The sequence below is a fragment of the Ovis aries genome, chromosome 2 (genome assembly GCF_016772045.2).
Source record: "Ovis aries strain OAR_USU_Benz2616 breed Rambouillet chromosome 2, ARS-UI_Ramb_v3.0, whole genome shotgun sequence".
In the NCBI taxonomy this organism is placed as follows: Eukaryota; Metazoa; Chordata; class Mammalia; order Artiodactyla; family Bovidae; genus Ovis; species Ovis aries.
Window position 1 is genome coordinate 132,424,554 of NC_056055.1, and position 19,002 is coordinate 132,443,555.

At 42.3% G+C, this 19,002-nt stretch overlaps 1 protein-coding gene across 3 annotated transcripts in view; it reads left to right on the forward strand.

Annotated features, from left to right (window-relative positions):
* The window catches only part of PDE11A (phosphodiesterase 11A), a 462,517-nt gene that overhangs the window by 386,138 nt on the left and 57,377 nt on the right, over window positions 1-19,002 (forward strand). For all 3 annotated transcript variants that reach the window (XM_042243674.2, XM_004004552.6, XM_060409727.1), the window contains exons 14-15: window positions 4,512-4,602; window positions 8,159-8,259. In XM_042243674.2, the coding sequence (XP_042099608.1) occupies window positions 4,512-4,602; window positions 8,159-8,259 (192 nt within the window). The remainder of the gene's footprint in view (window positions 1-4,511; window positions 4,603-8,158; window positions 8,260-19,002) is intronic.

Consider the following 19,002-nt stretch of genomic DNA (forward strand, 5'->3'; position numbering starts at 1 on the left):
ACACCACATGATCAAAACTCTGCATTCTAAGATGGTCTGAGCTGTTTCCTCACAATGGTTGGCCTTTTACACAGTTTACCAGCCCATGGGACCTCCATCACCCTGCCCCTCCCTTACAGAGTCTCATTTGAGCTTAGAATACCAGATGCCACCACCATTCCACCTCAGTTAAGGTTTTCCTCAATAAATGCTGAAAAGAGACCCTTTGACATCATGGTGAAGGAACTACCATTTTACTGATTAGGATAAGATTTACTCAGCAAGGTTGCCATTGTTTAGGAAAATCCCTCAGAAGAAACCTATATCCTTATTTCCTTACTTATTCCCCATCAATTGAGTGCTTTCTAGATGCGAGGTACTGTGCGAGGCATTGTGGGGGAAATAAAGAAGCGTAACAAATAGTCCCTTTCCTTAAAGTATTCACCATCTAATTCCAGCCTTTTAAGTGATTTGGAAATGGGATTTAAATGCACCAATTATTATGTGACAAAGCATATGCTACCTTTTTTTTTTCATATGTAAGGCTATAAAGAAACAGGAGACATTTAGCAAGGGACAAATTACTATATAAAATGCAAAATGCCTCTACAATAAAAAGTTGTGATTTTAGTCACAGCACAGTGTGATTTATTCTCCTAGCCTTTCTGATAAGTGAACCTTCGCATTTTCATATTTTACTCTTAATTTTAAAGTATTGGAGTGCGTGTAGTGCATTACCAATAGGTAGACAGGGCAGCGATCCCATGGTGCTTTGAAACTGCTGGTAACACCTCTCTCCTATTTTCTCCAGGGACAGTGTTTCCCACTCATTGCCCTCCCTATTACAGCTGCCCCCGATGATTAAATATCAGTACCAAGCAGCTTTGTAGTATATGCTCCTAGGAGACTTCCTCTATTCATTTCTAGCATAATCTCTTATACTCATTTCTTGGGAATGAAAACCCATCTTGTCGCTTTCGGCCAGGTCCCAGAAGTGAAATACGGGGGCACATTAATCTGCCGTGACAGCCTAATCCCATTCCCCCCCACCTCCCAACAACTCTCAATTTCCTAATTACCTTCGGTCGTTTTCCTTCTGAAAGTTTCCTGTAAGCCGCAGCAGCACACTTCCATTAAGTCTGTTTTTCAAAGAATATGCATATCCAGGGAAGTTATGAGGGTCCATAGCTCATAGTTATGAAATTTCCTTTTGCACGCTCATTTTTGGTGCCTGTGCAAAGGGCTGAATGCCTGGGGGGGAGAGCCATTTTCACATTGACTTTCCTGTTATATAAGCTTCTCCTCAGTGTGCCTCCTGCCCCCAAATGAAAAACTTTAGTATGTTAGGATGACCTAATCAATAATGAGCATCATAAATAATCACAGGTATAAATCTTCCTGTGTGTAAAGGATCTGGAGCCTCTTCTCCTCTCCTCTCCTCTCCTCTCTGCATGTCTCCACACACCCTCCATGTATATGTAATATTTTTACAATTACAGTCTGTGTGCCCCAGAGCCACTGATATGATGGATATACTTACCACAGACAATTAAAACGAGGTGTGGTATTAAAGTCATTTTTTTTTCCATATGTGATTGATTGGAGCGTTTTTTCCACATTTTACATGAAAAAGTGTCAGCATGCCCTTTACACAAAGTACATTACATGGAACACATGTCGTCTTTAAAAAAATGGTTTAATGATCAAGTAAGTTTGGTTAATACTGCATAGTATGTTCCTTTCCTGCAGAATCAGAGCACATATGTTCACACCCTGATGCCACAGATAAATCCTACAGTATCTAAACAGTTTACCTTCTTAAACCCAGCATTTCCCAAGTGTATTTAACTCTGAGACCCTTTTTACTTCTGCCCATAATGCCATTTTACATCCCAAAGAACGCGTATTCTGTCTAATACTTTCTGATAAAGTTTAATCCTAACACTTTCATCAAGTTTTCTGACCACGGACTTCACTCTTGCAGTGCTCGGAGATTCCTAACATGTGTGAGTAATGGCAGGTGCAGGCAGCATTCTCAGTGAGCCTCAGCCTGAGAGAGAAGGCACCAGGGTGTCCTGCAGTCTCAGAAAATCTGACAGAGACCAAACCTAACAGTGTAATTGAAGCAACCATATGGAAATGGAAGCATTCTTGTTTAAATGATTTTATTCTAAAGGAAACTCAAAATAGAGTTAGTATCATGTTCCATTCTGTGAATACTAAGATGGCACCTTGCTTGCAGAAAGGTGAGCATTGTTAATGAAAGTGTGGACAAAGTCTCCTGTGCAGTTATAGGGACTGTGAGCTTCCCGAGGGTAAGAGCCATTCTTTATCTCCATACCCCACATGCTCACAGCCTCGCATCATAACAGTTTTCAGTCCTTGTTAGGTGAATGAATGAATGCATCGTTAGTCTGCTTCTGTTGCAAAATCTGCATACTTGTAATTAGCTCAGTATTGTGTGAGTGTGTGGAACATGTAAGATAGAATTACTAAAGGAACAGAGAGGATGGTCCTTTGTAAGGATGAAGATTCTTAACCCGTGGACCTTTAGATGCATTTGCACAAGCACTCTGAGAGTCCTCCTGATGAAACATAACAGTTCAGAGGCCACATGGACCTGGGGAGAGCAGAGGGCAGCATAGGAACCACCAGTTGTTCCCTGGTTAAAGGACACAAACTTCCTACTCATCCTGAAAAAAGAAAATATTTAGTGATTTGTGATCGACTAGCTGATTTAACTTTGTGAGGTCTGCTAAAACAACATGATAAAGGAGGAGGTGCTATTTTACATCTCAACCTCACTTTTACACCAATGATTCTCTTAGGATTCACACCAATAACTGGGGCTTGTGGCTGGTTGATAGAAACCAATCGCAGGAATCTGAGTCTGTAGTTAGCAGCTATAATGGGAGAATTCTGAATCAAATTTTGAAAACTTCTTTCAAAGAAGGTTTGATGACAACCAGCTTGGCAAAAATGGAGACTAGAATATAAGAAATACGGAAGTTCAAATTCTCTTTCTCATTATGTAATCAGAAAAACTTCATAATTTGAGTGCCAATCTAGAACTGGTACTTACTAGCTCTGTGACCTTGGAAAAGTAACATAACTTCTCTGAGCCTTGGTTTTCTTATCTGTAAAATGAGAAAATAATAACTTTCATGGTTGTTGACAGTACTAGATGAAGTAATATGTTGAGGTGTTAACATATTGCCTAGTGCATGATAGGTGCTTACTCATAGAGCTATTATTATTAATAATAGTATTTTAAAATATGTTAGCACACTAACTATCAACCTTCAGTTTGAACTGTAATCTCTAGACATATCAGCACAACCTTATTAGCCAAGTGGCTAATATTTTTTAAGCACCTACTCCATCCAGGCATTTTAAATACATCCAGGCATTTGGATTTTCACCCTAGATTTCATCCTAGATTTTCAAAAGTCATGAAAAAATACAACTAAGGCACAATACAGTGTGCATTTTGAAAAATGCATTTTCACAAAAATGAACCATATGTTAGAAAAATAGTAACTAACATTAAATATTAATCACATACTGCTAAAATTAGCCTAACAAATTGTCACTTATTAAATGATAATAGGGTAGTTCAAGATTGAAAGAAATAATACCACCTGATTAAAACTTACAGATAATTGAAAAGAATCCTTTCAAGTGTCAATTAACATTTTCATTTATTTTAAATGGAAATGTCTGTGTTTTAATTAGTATCGACTACAACCTACTTACGTGCTTGGCACTATGATAGACACTTAGAAATATTTTATTGTAGTCTCATAAATAGCAGGTAAGGTAGAGAGTATTATCATAATTTTAGAGACAAAGAAACTGATTCTCAAACAACCAAGTAATGACCCAAAGCTGTTACTGAGAGCTGAGTTCTGACTCCAAGTCCAGGGAACTTTCTGGAGTTGGACACTGCGATATCACAGTGTGACCATAGGTTGGAAAACCATAGTTGAAGCTTGTCAATCTTACATGTAAAGTGGATTAAATGGGTTCTACATAGTATTCGCAAGGTCTTCCCCATGGAATAGCAAATACATTTAGTATATGACATTCATCCTGGATACTCAGAAACTTTATAAGGTTTAGCTCATGAAGCCTACCCCGATCCCCAGAGCCAGGAATCACGTCTCTTGTCCTCAGAACACCGAGAGCTCTTTGATTGAACTGAAACACTTCTTAGGGCATTTATATTGTGTAGTCTGTCCATTATTTTCCCTTAGGACCACATCTCATCTCCCTACTAGTTTGTACATTTCTTGGCAGAGTGGACTATGTGTTTTCATGGTGGTATCACCCACTGTGTCTAGCCTAACACACAGCAGGTTCCCAAAAGGTTTACTTTATAGATTTGTGAACCCCACAAGTGGCTACCTGAGAATGTATCTGCTTGTGGTCCTTTGCAAAAACAGGAGAAGCAGTGTGATCCAAAGAGCCAGTGTGGGGGAGGTCGTTGATGTGGAAGGGCTGTGGTCACTCATGTGTCTATCCTCTTTCAGGAGCGGCTCTGCCCTGGCCCAACTCTATGGAACCTCTGCCACCTTGGAGCATCACCATTTCAACCATGCAGTGATGATCCTTCAGAGCGAGGTAAAAACCCACCATTCTGCTTCTCTCCTTGAAAGAAAACCAATGAAATGATGCTTCCTACTTCTCTTTCTTTGCAAGAAGAAATACAGAGAATCAGAACTATTGGACTTCTTCTTTGTGGCTTTTAAGAAATTCTTTCAGATGCCTGACCAAGGACCTTGTTCAGTTTCTTCCTGAGCTAATTCATTTGGGTTTTTATTATTGGTTAGGGGGCTTTTCAGATGCATTTAGAGCAGATTGCCCACTACCTGTCACCAGAACATGGCTTTACATTTCTTCGGGGTACAGAAGCCCAGTCACAGACCCCAGAAGTGAGTGACCCAACATTTCCATTTTGCGAAACCCATTTGAAAAGATGATGGAATCAGAAACGGGGTGAGAAAGTTACACTTTATTTACATAATTGAGAAACCTATAAAAAAAGGTGAAAGAGCTTAAAATTGCTGGTGGGACAGTTTGAACGTAAGAACTGTAACTAAACTTGAGACCCAAGCTCAGGGCCATATACCTTCTTTTGCTTCGTGCGGCATTGCGGGTGCTGGGAGTGGTTGGTCTTTTATACGTTTCGTTCTCCACAGAGAAAAAGTAAAGCCGCTCACTGACTCTAGCTGAGGCATCTGAATTTGAAATTGCCAAGAAAGGATCTGTTTAATTTTCTGCAGGCGTACAGACCTTTTTTTTTTTTTTTTTTTTTTTTGAGGCCAGGAAGGGATCATCTGTTCCCCATTATTTGTCAGTTCTCTAGCTGTGCCATTAATTATTATTATTATCATCATTAAGGCCCTGCTTCCCTGGAATAGCATCATTAAATATGGAGGTTTTTTTCCTCCAGCCTATCTTGAGAAAGCGTGTCTTTTGCAATATCACCAAAGCCTTCTTCGACCCCATAAAGGAGAGTCAGCACTCCGGAACCTGCCTGCAGCTGTGGAAGGCAGACCCATCGGGGGAGATGGATTTTCAGTTGAGAATGAAACATCAGGGTTAGGCTCTCAGTAACTCTGACAAAAACCAGTGTCCCAGCATCCGTGGCTCTGGAATTCTTCTGTGAAAGCCATGTTTTAGATGTGTGCAGAGGGGAATAGGAATGGGAGGAACTTGGGATCAGACTGTCTTTTTTATGCTGATAATATGATGGGCTTACACCCCTGAGGCCAGACGTTCACACCTGTGTAATAACTGATTATAAACAGGAGGTCAAGTTTTCTCAGAAGGTCCTTTGTTTGTGTCACAGAGCCCCGCTAACTCGGAATGTGTCTTCATACTAGCAAAATTCATCAGCTGCCCTTTGTGCTGGGGTTCTCTATGAGGAACGCAGAACAGCAGTAATGGAAACAAGCACTGATGTGTTCAGACTTTGCGTTGATGCCCCCCCTTCTCCCCATCCCCGTACTGCCCATCGGAAAGGCAAAAATGCAGATGTCATTGCTACCCCACTTTCCAAATGATACAGAGGCATAGGGAGGTTAGATGGCTTGAAGACAGTTGATCTAGATCTTTCTTCCTACACATTTCCGCCCCCCCCATCAATACCACTCCTCCCTAAACAAGAAACCGAAGTAGTATTTCAGGGAGACTAGTCTATTTTAGAGACCAAACCCTTGAGGCCCCATAGAAGGCCAGTTTGCATATAAACATATACTGATTACAAATTAACTTATAATTATTAAAGCTGACCTGGTTAGCTTTATCACTCTGCCAGCTATAAACTGTGTTAGTTACTATATGTCCTTTAAAGGTAGCAAAACACACTCTCACAAAATAATCAATGTTGTCAGATTCAGGCCAGCTTCCTCCTGGTCTTCACAGTAGAGTTTACTATAACTTGCTCCCAATAGCTCTGTTTCTTTCCCTGCAAAATTTTAGATGTGTGACTGGACCTAGGTGACTACTTTTCCAGAGCTCCAAACCATTTTTCCCCAGGCCCCAGTACACCAGCCTGTGACTGATCCAGGGGCAAGGCTCAGACAAAGACACCTGGGCAGAATTATGGTGTGGCATTCCTTCAGTTATTTCTCTTCTTCCTAATGGCTGAAGGGTCCAGAAGAGTTTGTTTGAAAATTATTATTAATACTGGACCTGGCCCCAGGTGGAACCAATATACTCTAGTCTTTAAGGAGTGATGGGTTCACCTAATGAGATAAATTAAACTCAAGGGGGCAGGCAATCATCTGGTGCCTGGTACGTAGTAATTTACTAATTGATATTCTGGTTCCCCAGAAGAATTCATTTACGTCTCATTGGAAAATGTTCTCAGGCAATCACTTCACTGCCTTTCTTTTGCACCATCTTCTGGTTCTTGATACTCGGTTTAAAACTGGTCCAGTTTCCAGACAACCTGTTGGTGAGTTGGTATCTCATGCTACGAAAACCTGATAAATGCAAAGTCCTGACTTTCAAAGCAAATTAAGTGAAGTGTCTGTCACTTTACAAAAAGACTTTTTCACTGGACTGAAAACACTATGGAGCTGTCTAGTGTAGCTAAAACAAAGTTGGATGGAGAAAAAAGTGTGCTTTTCTAAAGGAATGGAGATACAAGTGTATTTGTAGGTTGTTCTATGCAAAAGTCGCTCTTTTAGAGTCCTCCTCTGCCAAGAGCAATATTTTATACTTTCTAGCTACTCAGCAATTACTGTACTATAATTATTTCACACACTGCATCCAGATGTATCTTCATCTAGCCTAACACACCATTTCTCAGCTTCATCAGTATTGTCACTTTTGGGCCAAGTAAGTCTTTGTTGTGGGGGCTGTTGGGTGCATCGCAGCACACTTGGCCTCTGCCCACTGGACAGCAGTAGCACCATCCATCAGTGTGACAATCAAAGTGTCTCTAGGCATTGCCAGAAATGCCCGTTGTCCAGATTACCCCCATTTGCGTGCTTGCATGCTCAGTCGTGGCTGACTCTTTGCAGCCCTATGGACTGTAGCCCTCCAGGCGCCTCTGCCCATGGGATTTCCCAGGCAAGAATACTGGAGTGGGCTGCCATTTCCTCCTCCCGGGCATCTTCCCAACCCAGGGATTGAACCCATGTCTCCTGCAGCTCCCGCATTGGCAGGTGGATTCTTTACCACTTGAGCCACCTGTGTGCCACTGGTCTAATGTTTCTTCTCTTCCTTGAGTCATTTGTTGCAACACCAAGTACTTCCAAAATGCCAGCTTAAGTCTTTGCTAGCAAGACTAGTATGTTTTCAGGGGTCAGAAAGTTTCCCAGAAGTTTTGTCGATTTCTCTGCTCAGTGATCCCACAGGAAGTGGAGTTGTTGGCACAATCGTAGCCTTAGTAAGAGGAGTTCAAACACTTTCCAGCTTTCTCTTCAAAACTAGATGCGATAAAGTGTCCCTTGGTGGTCCTCCTCACCAGTGATTATGACTGCACTTCTGGCTTTGGCCTGTTTGCCAGGGAATCTGTTTGTATTTGCACAGAATGTCATTAAGCTTTTTAAAGAATTATTTTATCATGTTTCTAGACTGTTTTTGAAAAAAAGTGGAAAAAACATGTAGTTGCCAAGCTCGGATGTAATGCTGTCTTCTGTGGCTTTTTCCTTTCTCACTCCAGGGTCACAACATCTTTGCTAATTTGTCCTCCAAGGAATACAGTGACCTTATGCAGCTTTTGAAGCAGTCAATACTGGCAACAGACCTCACGCTGTACTTTGAGTAGGTATTGGCATTTGATCTATTTGACAAATGGATATCTAAAGTTTCATCCTGTAATTAACTTTCAGGTCCAAACTGGAGGTTGCCTGTTACTCTAACACTGATATCAATGTGTAGATGAGCTAAAGTTTCTGTTGTTGTTTTTTTCCTCATCTAAAAGAACCTCATTAGTGTGGTGTCTGTGAAATAAGACAGTCAGGACTATAATCACAAGATATATATTTTTCCTTCTGTTTTATGAGCCTTGTTTGGGACTACTGGCTGAAACTAAATGATGGGCATTTTTAGTTTAAAGACTGGCTACGGTTGCTATTTTATTTTTTTGGCCACTGCGTGAACTAGGTGGAATCCAGTTCCCCAGTCAGGGATGGAACCTGTGCCCCTTGCAGTGGAAGTGTCGAGTCTTAACCGCTGGACCACCAGGGAAGTCCCTAAGATTGCTATTGTAGACTGTTATTGGTGGTTAGATCTCTAATGGCATTGAAGATGCTAATAATGATGAAAAACTTGTGTTGCTGGAAGGATGACAAGAAATCCAAGCCTTCATTCTTCACCTCTTCTTTAGCTCTCTTTCTCAGAAAAGCCATCCTTCTTTTCCCCAAAGCTCAGGCTTCCCCCTGAGCTGGTGATTCCATCCTGCTCATTTCCTGTGAAACCTGTTCCATCAGGAACCACTGCTTTTGGTGGCCTGGTCATCTCTTCCTTCACTGATAGGCGCAGTTTTCTCTGACCTTAAAGACCAAGCAACTTCTCTTCCTTAAGAACTTCTTTGACTTGACCCTATGGTCTTTCATTGCCTTTCACCTTACCTTTCTTTTACTGCCTACCCTTTAAAATAAACGGAGCACAAGACTGCTTTTATTTTCCTAGCATCTAGGTGCACTTTGCAGACCAGCATCCACCTTCACATACTGCCAACACTGCACTTTCAGAGGTCAGCAGAGACTTCTGCTGTCCCCAGATGCAACGTCTTTTACTCATTCCTGGTATTTTCTAGCTTCTTTGAGACATCCGCAGGTTTACTGACTTCTTATTGTCAGTGTCTACTCTCTTTTTTTCCCCAGTATGCACCTGCCTTCCTCTCTCCTTTTCTGGATCTCTTATAGTTTTCTCTTCTCCTTGCTTCTATGTATGAGTTCCAGTTCTTCTTTCTCTTCTCACTCTCCTGGCCTCAACTCTACATTAATTCTATAGAGGCATAGAAGTGAAGTGAAGTCACTCAGTCGTGTCTGACTCTTTGCGACCCCACGGACTGTAGCCTACTAGGCTTCTCCATCCATGGGATTTTCCAGGCAAGAATACTGGAGTGGGTTGCCATTTCCTTCTCCAGGGGAACTTCCTAACCCAGGGATCGAACCCAGGTCTCCCGCATTGTAGGCAGATGCTTTACTGCCTGAGCCACAAGGGAAGCCTATAGAGAAGACCCCCAAACTCTTCATTCTAACCCTCCCTCACATGCTAGACATGAGTATCCAACTCCCATCTCAAAAGGCTTCAGTGGCCTCATTGCTTTCAAAGCAATCTCTAACTTTCGTTCATGTTTCAAGGTTCTCCCACCATAATCTGCCCCCAACCATTTTGCATTCTTATCTCTCATGTCTCTCCTACACAATTTGTACTTCCACTAGACTGGTCTAATGTTACCCTTTGTGTTTTGTTTTTCAGAAAAAACAAGTCTTTTTTATTAGTCAACTGCATGTTACCCTTTGAAAACAGCTTATGCAGCGCCCCTTGCTCTCCAGTCCTATCACTGTTCCTCCACTTGCCCATCTGGCTGAACCATTTCTTGCCACCTTTTCGAGGAAGCCTATGTCACTTCGTTTGGATCTTACTGCGCTTGGCATGGCGTCAGTGAGAATTAGCTTCAATTATAAGGCACAGGAAACCCAAAATCACAGTAGCTTACTTCTTTGTCATGTCTAAAGAGTCTGGAGATAAGCAACCGGCAGTTGGTGGAGCAGCTCCACTGTCATCAGGGACCCAGGCTTCTCATTCTCTCTGTGCATCCACATTCAACACCTAGTTTCCACCTTAGCCCAAGGTAAGGGCTGCCCGTGTTCTAGGCACAATGTCCACATTCCAGCTATCAGAAAGAAGAAAGGAACAAAAAAGAAAGGAGCCAAAGGTGATGCAAGTTATTTCTTAAGAGCATTTTCTGGAAACTTCACGTAACGATTCCACCCACATTTCACTGGCCATCCCTAGGTTAGGATAGGAAGGCTTGGTGTTGGGTAATTGTGTGCCATGCTAACGTCTAAGAGTTCTATTACTAAAAAGGAAGGCAAGAGACAGATTGGAGCAGAGAGCTGACAGTCTGTGCCATGGGTATTTGTTGTTGGTCTCTGCTGAATGGGTCATGACATGGCACAGTGGAAAGAGTGGAGGCTTTGGGGTGATATTGGTCTGGATTTAAGTCTCACTCTAGTTTAAACCTGGTATACTAAGCCCAAGCATCTATGTTTTCTCCCTTCTGAAACACCACTTAAACAGCACCGGGTAAATTTAAAAGCAAAAGCAAATCTACAAGGAGAAAGGGAGAGGACACACATCAGTTGAGAAGAGGTGTCAGTCTGTTTGTGGAAAACGAAGGCCCACTGATGAGGGTCAGATGTTCTGGCAGAGTAGAGTGGAAAGCAGGACGACTCTGAGAAGTGAGCTGTAGGCCCTGCAGAGCCTCACTTGGGGCTCAGAGACAAAAAGCACCATGGAAAAATGAATGTGACGCTCACAGCTTAAAACGAGTAAACTACTAGCAAGTCAGTTTTCAGGACACTCGGAGCCCATGAAGTCCTCCACCAATGCAGCCAGAACACCCTCTCCTCCATCCCCGGAGAAGGCCAGAAGTTCATCCTCTGGGGAGATGGAAGAAAGTGCTCTGGACTCAGAAAAGCTCAAGGTGGGAATGAGACGTAGAAGTCAGAAGAGGGGATGAAGTAAAATGGATTGAAAACTCGAGCCCACAGCCCAGTAGGCCAGAGGCCAGAATCCATAAGCCACATACCCAGGTTCCTCAGATTCAGCAAATGGAAGTACAAGAAGTTAAATTTGAATTTCAGATAAACTGTGAATAACTTTTTAGTGTGTCCCATGCACTGTGTGTGTGGGACATCCATATACAGCTCTGCTTAGCCTTTTAATGTCATTCTATTACACACAGACACCAAGGACAGAACATTTTATGAAAACCTCCCACATGAAACAGGGCACAGTTCCGAGGTGGCACAGTGGTAAAGAATTGGCCTGCCAATGTATGAGACGTGAGTTCGATCCTTGGGTTGGGAAGAGCCCCTGAAGGAGAAAATGGCCACCCATTCCAGTATTCTTGCCTGAAAAATTCCATGGACAGAGGAGCCTGGCAGGCTACAGTTCATGGTGTCACAAAGAATTGGACATGACTTAGTGACAGCGTCTGCCTGCAATGCGGGAGAACCAGGTTCGATTCCTGGGTCGGGAAGGTCCCCTGGAGAAGGAAATGGCAATCCACTCCAGTATTCTTGCCTGGAAAATCCCATGGACAGAGGAGCCTGATAGGCTACAGTCCATGGGGTTGCAAAGAGTCGGACACGACTGAGCCACTTCACTTTCTTTCTTTAGTGACTGAGCGTGCATGTGCACCCATATGAAAAGCAGAGGCCAAAACAGAAAATAAACAGAATTCAGAGACAACAGGGAGAAGAAGCAAACAAAAGCCCAAAACGATTGTTAACATCCTTAGAGACACTGTCCTAAGACACTGTCTCCATGAAATAAGAACAGGATGCTTGAAAAAATAATAGGAGCAACTATCGAAGAAGAAAGAGCTCTTGGAAATTAAAAGCATGATGGCCAAATTAAGAATCACACGGAAGCAGTGAGAAACACAGTCAAAGGACAGTGAAGCAGAAAAATGAGAAACACTCCTTTATTTCATTATACGCTTTCCAGTGCTGTTTCATTTGTTAACTATGTGTATGTATTACTTTTATAAATATACATTTTAATTAATTTTTAAAATAATTTTTAAAGTAAAATCCTAGCTCTGCCACTAGATAGCTGTGTGTCATCAAAATACTTACCTCTCTGACCCTGTTTTCTTCATGTGTAAAACGGAAATGATAGCACCTACTTTATCTGTCTTGTAAATGTCTTGTATGTCTCATAAATGGTGGCATCTACCACCTCATTTCCTTTACAGACTATTTATTTTGCATGTTTTGTGGCCTTCATTTTGACTTAAGTATCATGATGTTCCTTTTTCTTTTCTTTTTTTTTTTTTTTTTTCTGAATTGATACTCCTGGATTGGTCGCTTACGGAAACCTGTATACCTTTAATGTTTTTATTTCCCGTGTCTGACACTTGCAGGATTTCACATTATTTTTCTCAAAGGAGAAGCATTTTGCCAAGCCAAGTTTCCAAGTAACTTCTAAGGGAGGAAAACTGTCAACAGTAGGAGCCCATGCGTCAAGGCCTGTTAGGGATGTGACGAGCCACTGAGTGATGCAGTCAGGGAAGGTGGTGGCCCTTGTTTGCTCATTACTCTGCTCTTATCTTAATGCTACAGGCCCTGCTAATGTTTGCTGACTCCAAAGAAGCTGGCTTGTTCTCTTGCTGTGAGTGTTATTGTGTTTTGAGGCTCTGAATAGCTGCTCATTCTCTAATCTAGAGCTTCAGGAGGCTGATTCACTTGCCTGTCTAAAGTTGCATTAAAGTATTGCCATATTTTTAGGCAAGACAACTCCTCGGGTTAATGAGGGGGAAAGCAGTTACTACAAACTGTCTCCCAGTGACTTTTATTTCACAGAGATACAGCTGTGGAATTGAAAGGACTGTTAGCAATGATGTCATCCAACTCATCTCCTCTATTTTGTAGATCAGGTACTAAGTCTGTAGGTTAAATAGTGTAGCTTGGCTCACATAAGTAACTTGTGGATAAGTTGGAACCTCTACCTCTGGTTTCGAGGCTTTTCCACAAACTGTATTCTTTCTCTAAAGGAAGAATCAAGTACTTGTCATTTAAGTTGGGGATGCATTATACATGGAAATATTGACCTTCCCAGGTGTATGTGAACAAGTTTAACATGAAAACCAGCATGAGTTCCCTCCTCTCTCCCAAAGCAGAGCCAGAGACAAGAGCTTGCATGCACATAGTCTAGTTTTGGAAGTAACATCAGAAATGGGAGTCGGGGACCAAGAAAGTGAAATGGGGGAGGGAAGCTCTTGTAAAGACACTTCCACTTGTTGGCTGCCCCTGTGGTCAGTCCAGCTTGGTCCCACAGGGACTATCTGAAAAGTCTTATATAAACTGCACCTCAGAATTGCCATCAGCCTCCAGCCTCCATAAACCAAGGCTGTTCCATGGACATTAAAACTTCCATGCGTTTCCAGGACACACATCCCCAAGGGCTGGGGATTCCTACAGCCATTCCCCATCCCACACGTGGAGTCAAAGCAGCGCCAGGGCAGAAAGCGAGGGAGGTGCGGGGCAGCTGAGACAGGAGCCGTGGTGTTGGTTGGAGCAGAAATCGCTGAAGAAAGGCGGGCCGTGGGATGGCCTTGTACACTTTCTAGAAGTTTGGATTACACTTGGTTCGTCTGTCCTGGCTACTTAACTCAAAAGCCTTGATACAGTTGAGGCCAACCAGAAAGGAAGTTCACTGCTTTCCTCCCCTAAGAAGGGGCAAGTCACTCTAGAAGGGGTCAAGGTGGGCAGGGACGAGATCCAGGCCTTTGTGGGCAGGGGCTGAGGGTTATGACTCATTCCTAGTGGCAGGATATCCTGCCACATGCCAATAGGGAACAATGTAAAATTCCTGGAAATATGGAATTCCTTTAAAAACAACCACAAACCCTTGTAAAGTTAATTTCTAATGGCTTTGGATATGCTCAAGATTCTATACTACAAATGATGGGTGAAAGCAGAATTCGCAAGTTTAAAACAAGGTTTTAAAACAAGGTTTTGTTTGTTGGACAAACAAAAATCAAACAAAGCCTCAGTGTGAATTTCTAGGCTTCCCAACCGTAAGTCTGGGGGTTATTCTTCCGACTGGTTTTCCAACTCACTGAAAACATTTTCCAGTTACCACTGAGTGGTTTTCTGAAATTGATTTCTGTGCCTAATTCTGAGTCCCTGCAGTGAATACAGCTTTCATAATTAAATAGTAATTTCAGCATCTCAAGCAGGAATTAGATATCCCCTGTTGGTAACCAGCCATGTAGCTTTGAGAGAGTCACTCACTTAATCTCTCTTTGCCTTAGTTTCCTTGTCAGCAACATAGGGACAGGTACTTCACCCATACCCATCTCCTAGAGTTCTGGTGGCCAAAGGAGATTATCTGTATGAAAGATGAGGAAAATTTAAGTAACCTAAATAATTTAAATTTGATAACATTGACAATTTTAAGTACCTTATAAAGAAAACAATCATTCAACCAGAAAGGTTAATGAAATTTGGACCATAAAATATAGTCCTTGAAAAAAAAATAAGTAAATAAAAGCAACCGGAAGCAAAAAAAAAAAAAAAAAAAAAAAGATAGTCCTTGTTGGGGCAGACGGAGAGAGATCCAAAATTATAAGCGTTAAAACTTGGAGATGTCACAGTTGTCCTGGGCTGACTGTCTGCCTGTAAGTTAACAAAGATGACCTCGCATCTTCCACGATTAGTGGGAACAATACCGAAAATTCCCCGAGTGCTCACTTGGGAGTGTGATATACACATTATTCTGTTTAGCACTTAAAGGGGTTCTGTCAGAGCAGGTACTATTACTGACCCCACCATACACATGAGGAAACTGAGGTTGTGAGAAAGTCAGTGTATTGCTCACCATGTTGAGTGGTAAAGCTGAGATTGGAACCAAGTATTTGGACTCCCAAATGTCTTTAACTACTCTGCCATTCTCTCTGTAGATCTGTAACTGTTGGTTTAAGAGAACCAGAGGGGAAACTGAGGCCACTCCTGAGAACCAAAGACACCAAAGGCACCAAAGACAGCAGTGGCACAGTTCCAAACTCAGTAGATATCAAGCAGGTGCGACTCAGCCAGCTGTAGATGCCTCCAGCAGGCTGGGATGGGCTGAGTCGCCAGGTGAGTGTTGCCAGGAGACTCACCCATGGGGCTGAGACTGCAAGCAGAGGCTCCTTGTCTATAGCTGAGCTAAACTGGGACATAGTAGAGGTTGGTCCTTCTTTAGCTTTAATACCGTCACGGAAGGTGTTCCTCTAGGGTAGCAGGAGCCGTGTAGTTCATCCTCAGGAGGTTGCGACCCCAGAATTCTGTGTCCCTCATCTCAGGTGGCTGCTGCTCCTGCCCTGCACTGTTCTGGGATTACAGTCTCCTCTTGCATCACCTTTAGAGTGGGAGCTCTGTGAATGCAGACATCTTTCTCTGTAGCTCCCTCTTGGAGCCCCTACACCTGACCCACTGACTGACATAATAAATTTTCAAAATTTTAGCTCTCTGATATTGAACTGTCATATAAGCCTGCAAGGTAGATATTATTATCCCCATCTTCTAGATAAGGATACCTGGGCTTAGAGAGGGTACGTGACTTGCCCAAAGTCATCAAGGTTTCTGTGCTCATATCTCCATGCCACATTGCCTCAGATCATTATTTAAATAGAGAATTATCCAAGAATTCAGATTTTGTATACCCATTTTGGTGCTTAATGCTTTTCCGGTTGGCTTTCTAAATTAATCAGACTAATCTTCAAGCTGAAAATTTTTCACTTCCCTTTGTGCTCTGCAAACATTCATCAACAATTACAGAAAACGCCCAGTCTAATTGTTTCTTGGTCTCTGTCTTTCCAAAAGGATGCAAAAAGGAGCATTTCTCAAAGCATCTGATGATGACAACAAAAGGTACCAAATTAGCGTAGATTGTTAGGAGTTATAGTTTGACCATCTTTCTAAAAAATTAGACTAATATCTAGAACAATTTATTTTATAAAACACAATAAGAACCCAACGAATATTTCTACTGGTATGCAGATGGGGATAGTCATTCATTCATCATTCAACAAATGTTAAAGGTCCACTGTGGTCAGTGTTTTCAACCTCCACAGCTGCCTGCACTCAACTAGTCCCTTATTGGAAAGGAAGAGGATAAATGAATGCATAGTGAGGTGTAATGATTACAGAGCTTAACCCACTGTTCCTTCGCAAACATTCTCATATTTTAACAGAGCTGATTAGTTAACCCACAGAAATTACTCTAATGGTAGAACTACAGACTCAGTGACAGGTTAATGGAAGAAATATTTTGGTACTTTCTGATGAACATCAAAGCATTTTGTATCTATTCATCCTCATGAGTGAGTGAAATTCGCTCAGTCATGTCTGACTCTTTGCAACCCCATGAACTATACAGTCCATGGAATTCTCCAGGCCAGAATACTGGAGTGGGTAGCCATTCCCTTCTCCAGGATTCATCCTCATATCTCCATCCATATGATACAGCAACTGAATAAAACACGAGAGATTTATCCAGTAGCACTTACTGATGCCTTCTTTATGCCAGACACTGTGCTAGTTGCTGGGGACGCACACAGAGAGAAGGTATCATGCTTACCTTCACGGACTCAGAGCCCAGTGTGAGGGTGAGAGAAACAGTAGTACCCCACCTTGGGGAGTGCTACTCGCGTGCATGCTCACTCAGTCATGCCCAACTCTGTGTGACCCTGTGGACGATAGTCCGCCAGGCTCCTCTGTCCGTGGGGTTTCTCAGGCAAGAATCCTGGAGTGGGTTGCCATTTCCTACTCCAGGGGATCTTCCCAACCCAGGGATCAAACCCACATCTCTTGTGTTTCCTGCACTGGTAGGCAGTTTCTTTACCACTGCAGCATCTGGGAAGCCCATGAAGAGTGCTAGGGGCCACGTAAATGCAGGGGCAACTAGGGCACGCCCCATCCAGCAACCCCTTGAATCTCATCTTGGCCTGGAGGTTATGGATCAACGGAACTCACGTGTAGAGTCCTGTATTGTCTTACTTCTCTGCCATCATCAATACTGAGAGTTGTTCTGCTCTTGCCATTTCTTGCATTTGCCAGTTTTATTTGTGCTGTCAACAGCAGCACAGCCTTTCACAGATACTTTTATTCGGGTATTAATGCTTAGCTGATCCTTGTGTTATCGGTGCTAATCTAACACAGGGACACAATTTACTTTCAAAGTGAAACATATAACCTTTTTTTTCCCTTTAGTCATAATTACTGGAATTAACATCTGCCTGCTGATTTATTATTCCTCTGAGGTGCTTTTATGCCCAAAGTCCGGAAATCTCTCCAGAATCTGCCTTTAGGAACCAATTGCAGATGTATGGTTTGCCTGTTGAATGAACTGTAAGAACACTGAGAGAAGGGAATCCTACTCCCCCGTACCCATTTCACCCTGTCCCCTGCCACCCCATCTGGTAATTCTGGAGCTGAAATTGCCACCTTGACAGTAAAATTCTTCCTAACATTCAAAGACTTTTAGTAGATTCAGAACAGTTAGATCAATGGATAAAGAATATATGTACATACTTATATTACATGCTTATATAGAGAGTTATATAAGGTTATAAAAATATTCCCAATTAAAATATACACAGGATGGGTGGTTTCTCACTTTACAAACAAAAGGTGCATTGCAGATAAATTAGAAACAAGAAAGACTTTCAATGTAGTGACGGGTGACTGGTAACCAATCTTTAGAATTATTTCTGAGAGTAATTTTACCAGTTCTGTTCAAATGATGCATTTTTAAAGACTGCTATTTTTCTGAGTGGAATGTATGTCAGGAGAGCAGGATAAAAGCCTAATAAAAACATATCTGATTATAAATGAGATTTTCCAGTAAGTTGCTTTTCACTAGCCGAGGTATTTGCCATTGTCCTTGAAAAGCAAGGTTGCCAATGATTTGCCTGAAAAGTTAATGATATAGTTCCTCATGACAGAGGCGTCTGGATCCAGGGAATGTTATAACTCTGGATTTTCAAATGTTCATTTTAGGAGTCCCATGTTTTTAAAAGTGCTCCTAACAGTTTCATACATGTTGATTTTGACTCCGTATACTCTATATACACATATAGATGCTAAAAGGAGCCGCTGTGTGGGCCAGTTCCTTTCTCAAAAGTACAGTGAATTTCACATTGTTGCTTTGTAATGGTTATCACTAAGGAGGAGGTCAGAAATACCACCAAAGCCGAGGACCACAAACCTGGTCTGGGCGCAGCTCTTGGGAGCATCTCCTTGTTGATGGACACCTCTGTCTGGTGCTCCCCGTGGCTCAGTACAGCAGCCTGTGATTGCCACATCTGTGTCCAGACGCTCACAGCAGCAAAGGCTATTCTGCCCCCAAAGCTCATGCTACACACAGTTTATAAAGATGATCACACAGGCCACAGCTGGGAAGCTGGGGGCCTGGAATCTACCTAGACTGATTCATAACTGCCCTGGGATCCTGGGGAAATCACGTCACCTTCCTTCACCTTGAGTTCTCTGACCTATAAATCAGAGAATTACAGCAGCCTTTTTCAAAGGTTACATATGCCCCTAACAATCTATATTTATAAAGAAAACTCAAATTAAACATAGGAATCATTCTATGACCCAGCAATTTTGCTATACATTAGTGTATGAAGTGAAGGAAAAGTGTCAGCCATTCAGTCATGTCTGACTCTCTGCAACCCCATGGGGTAGCCTGCCAGGCTCATCTGTCCAGGCAAGAATACCAGACTAGGTTGCCATTTCTTTCTCCAGGGTATCTTCCCAACTGAGGGATCAAACC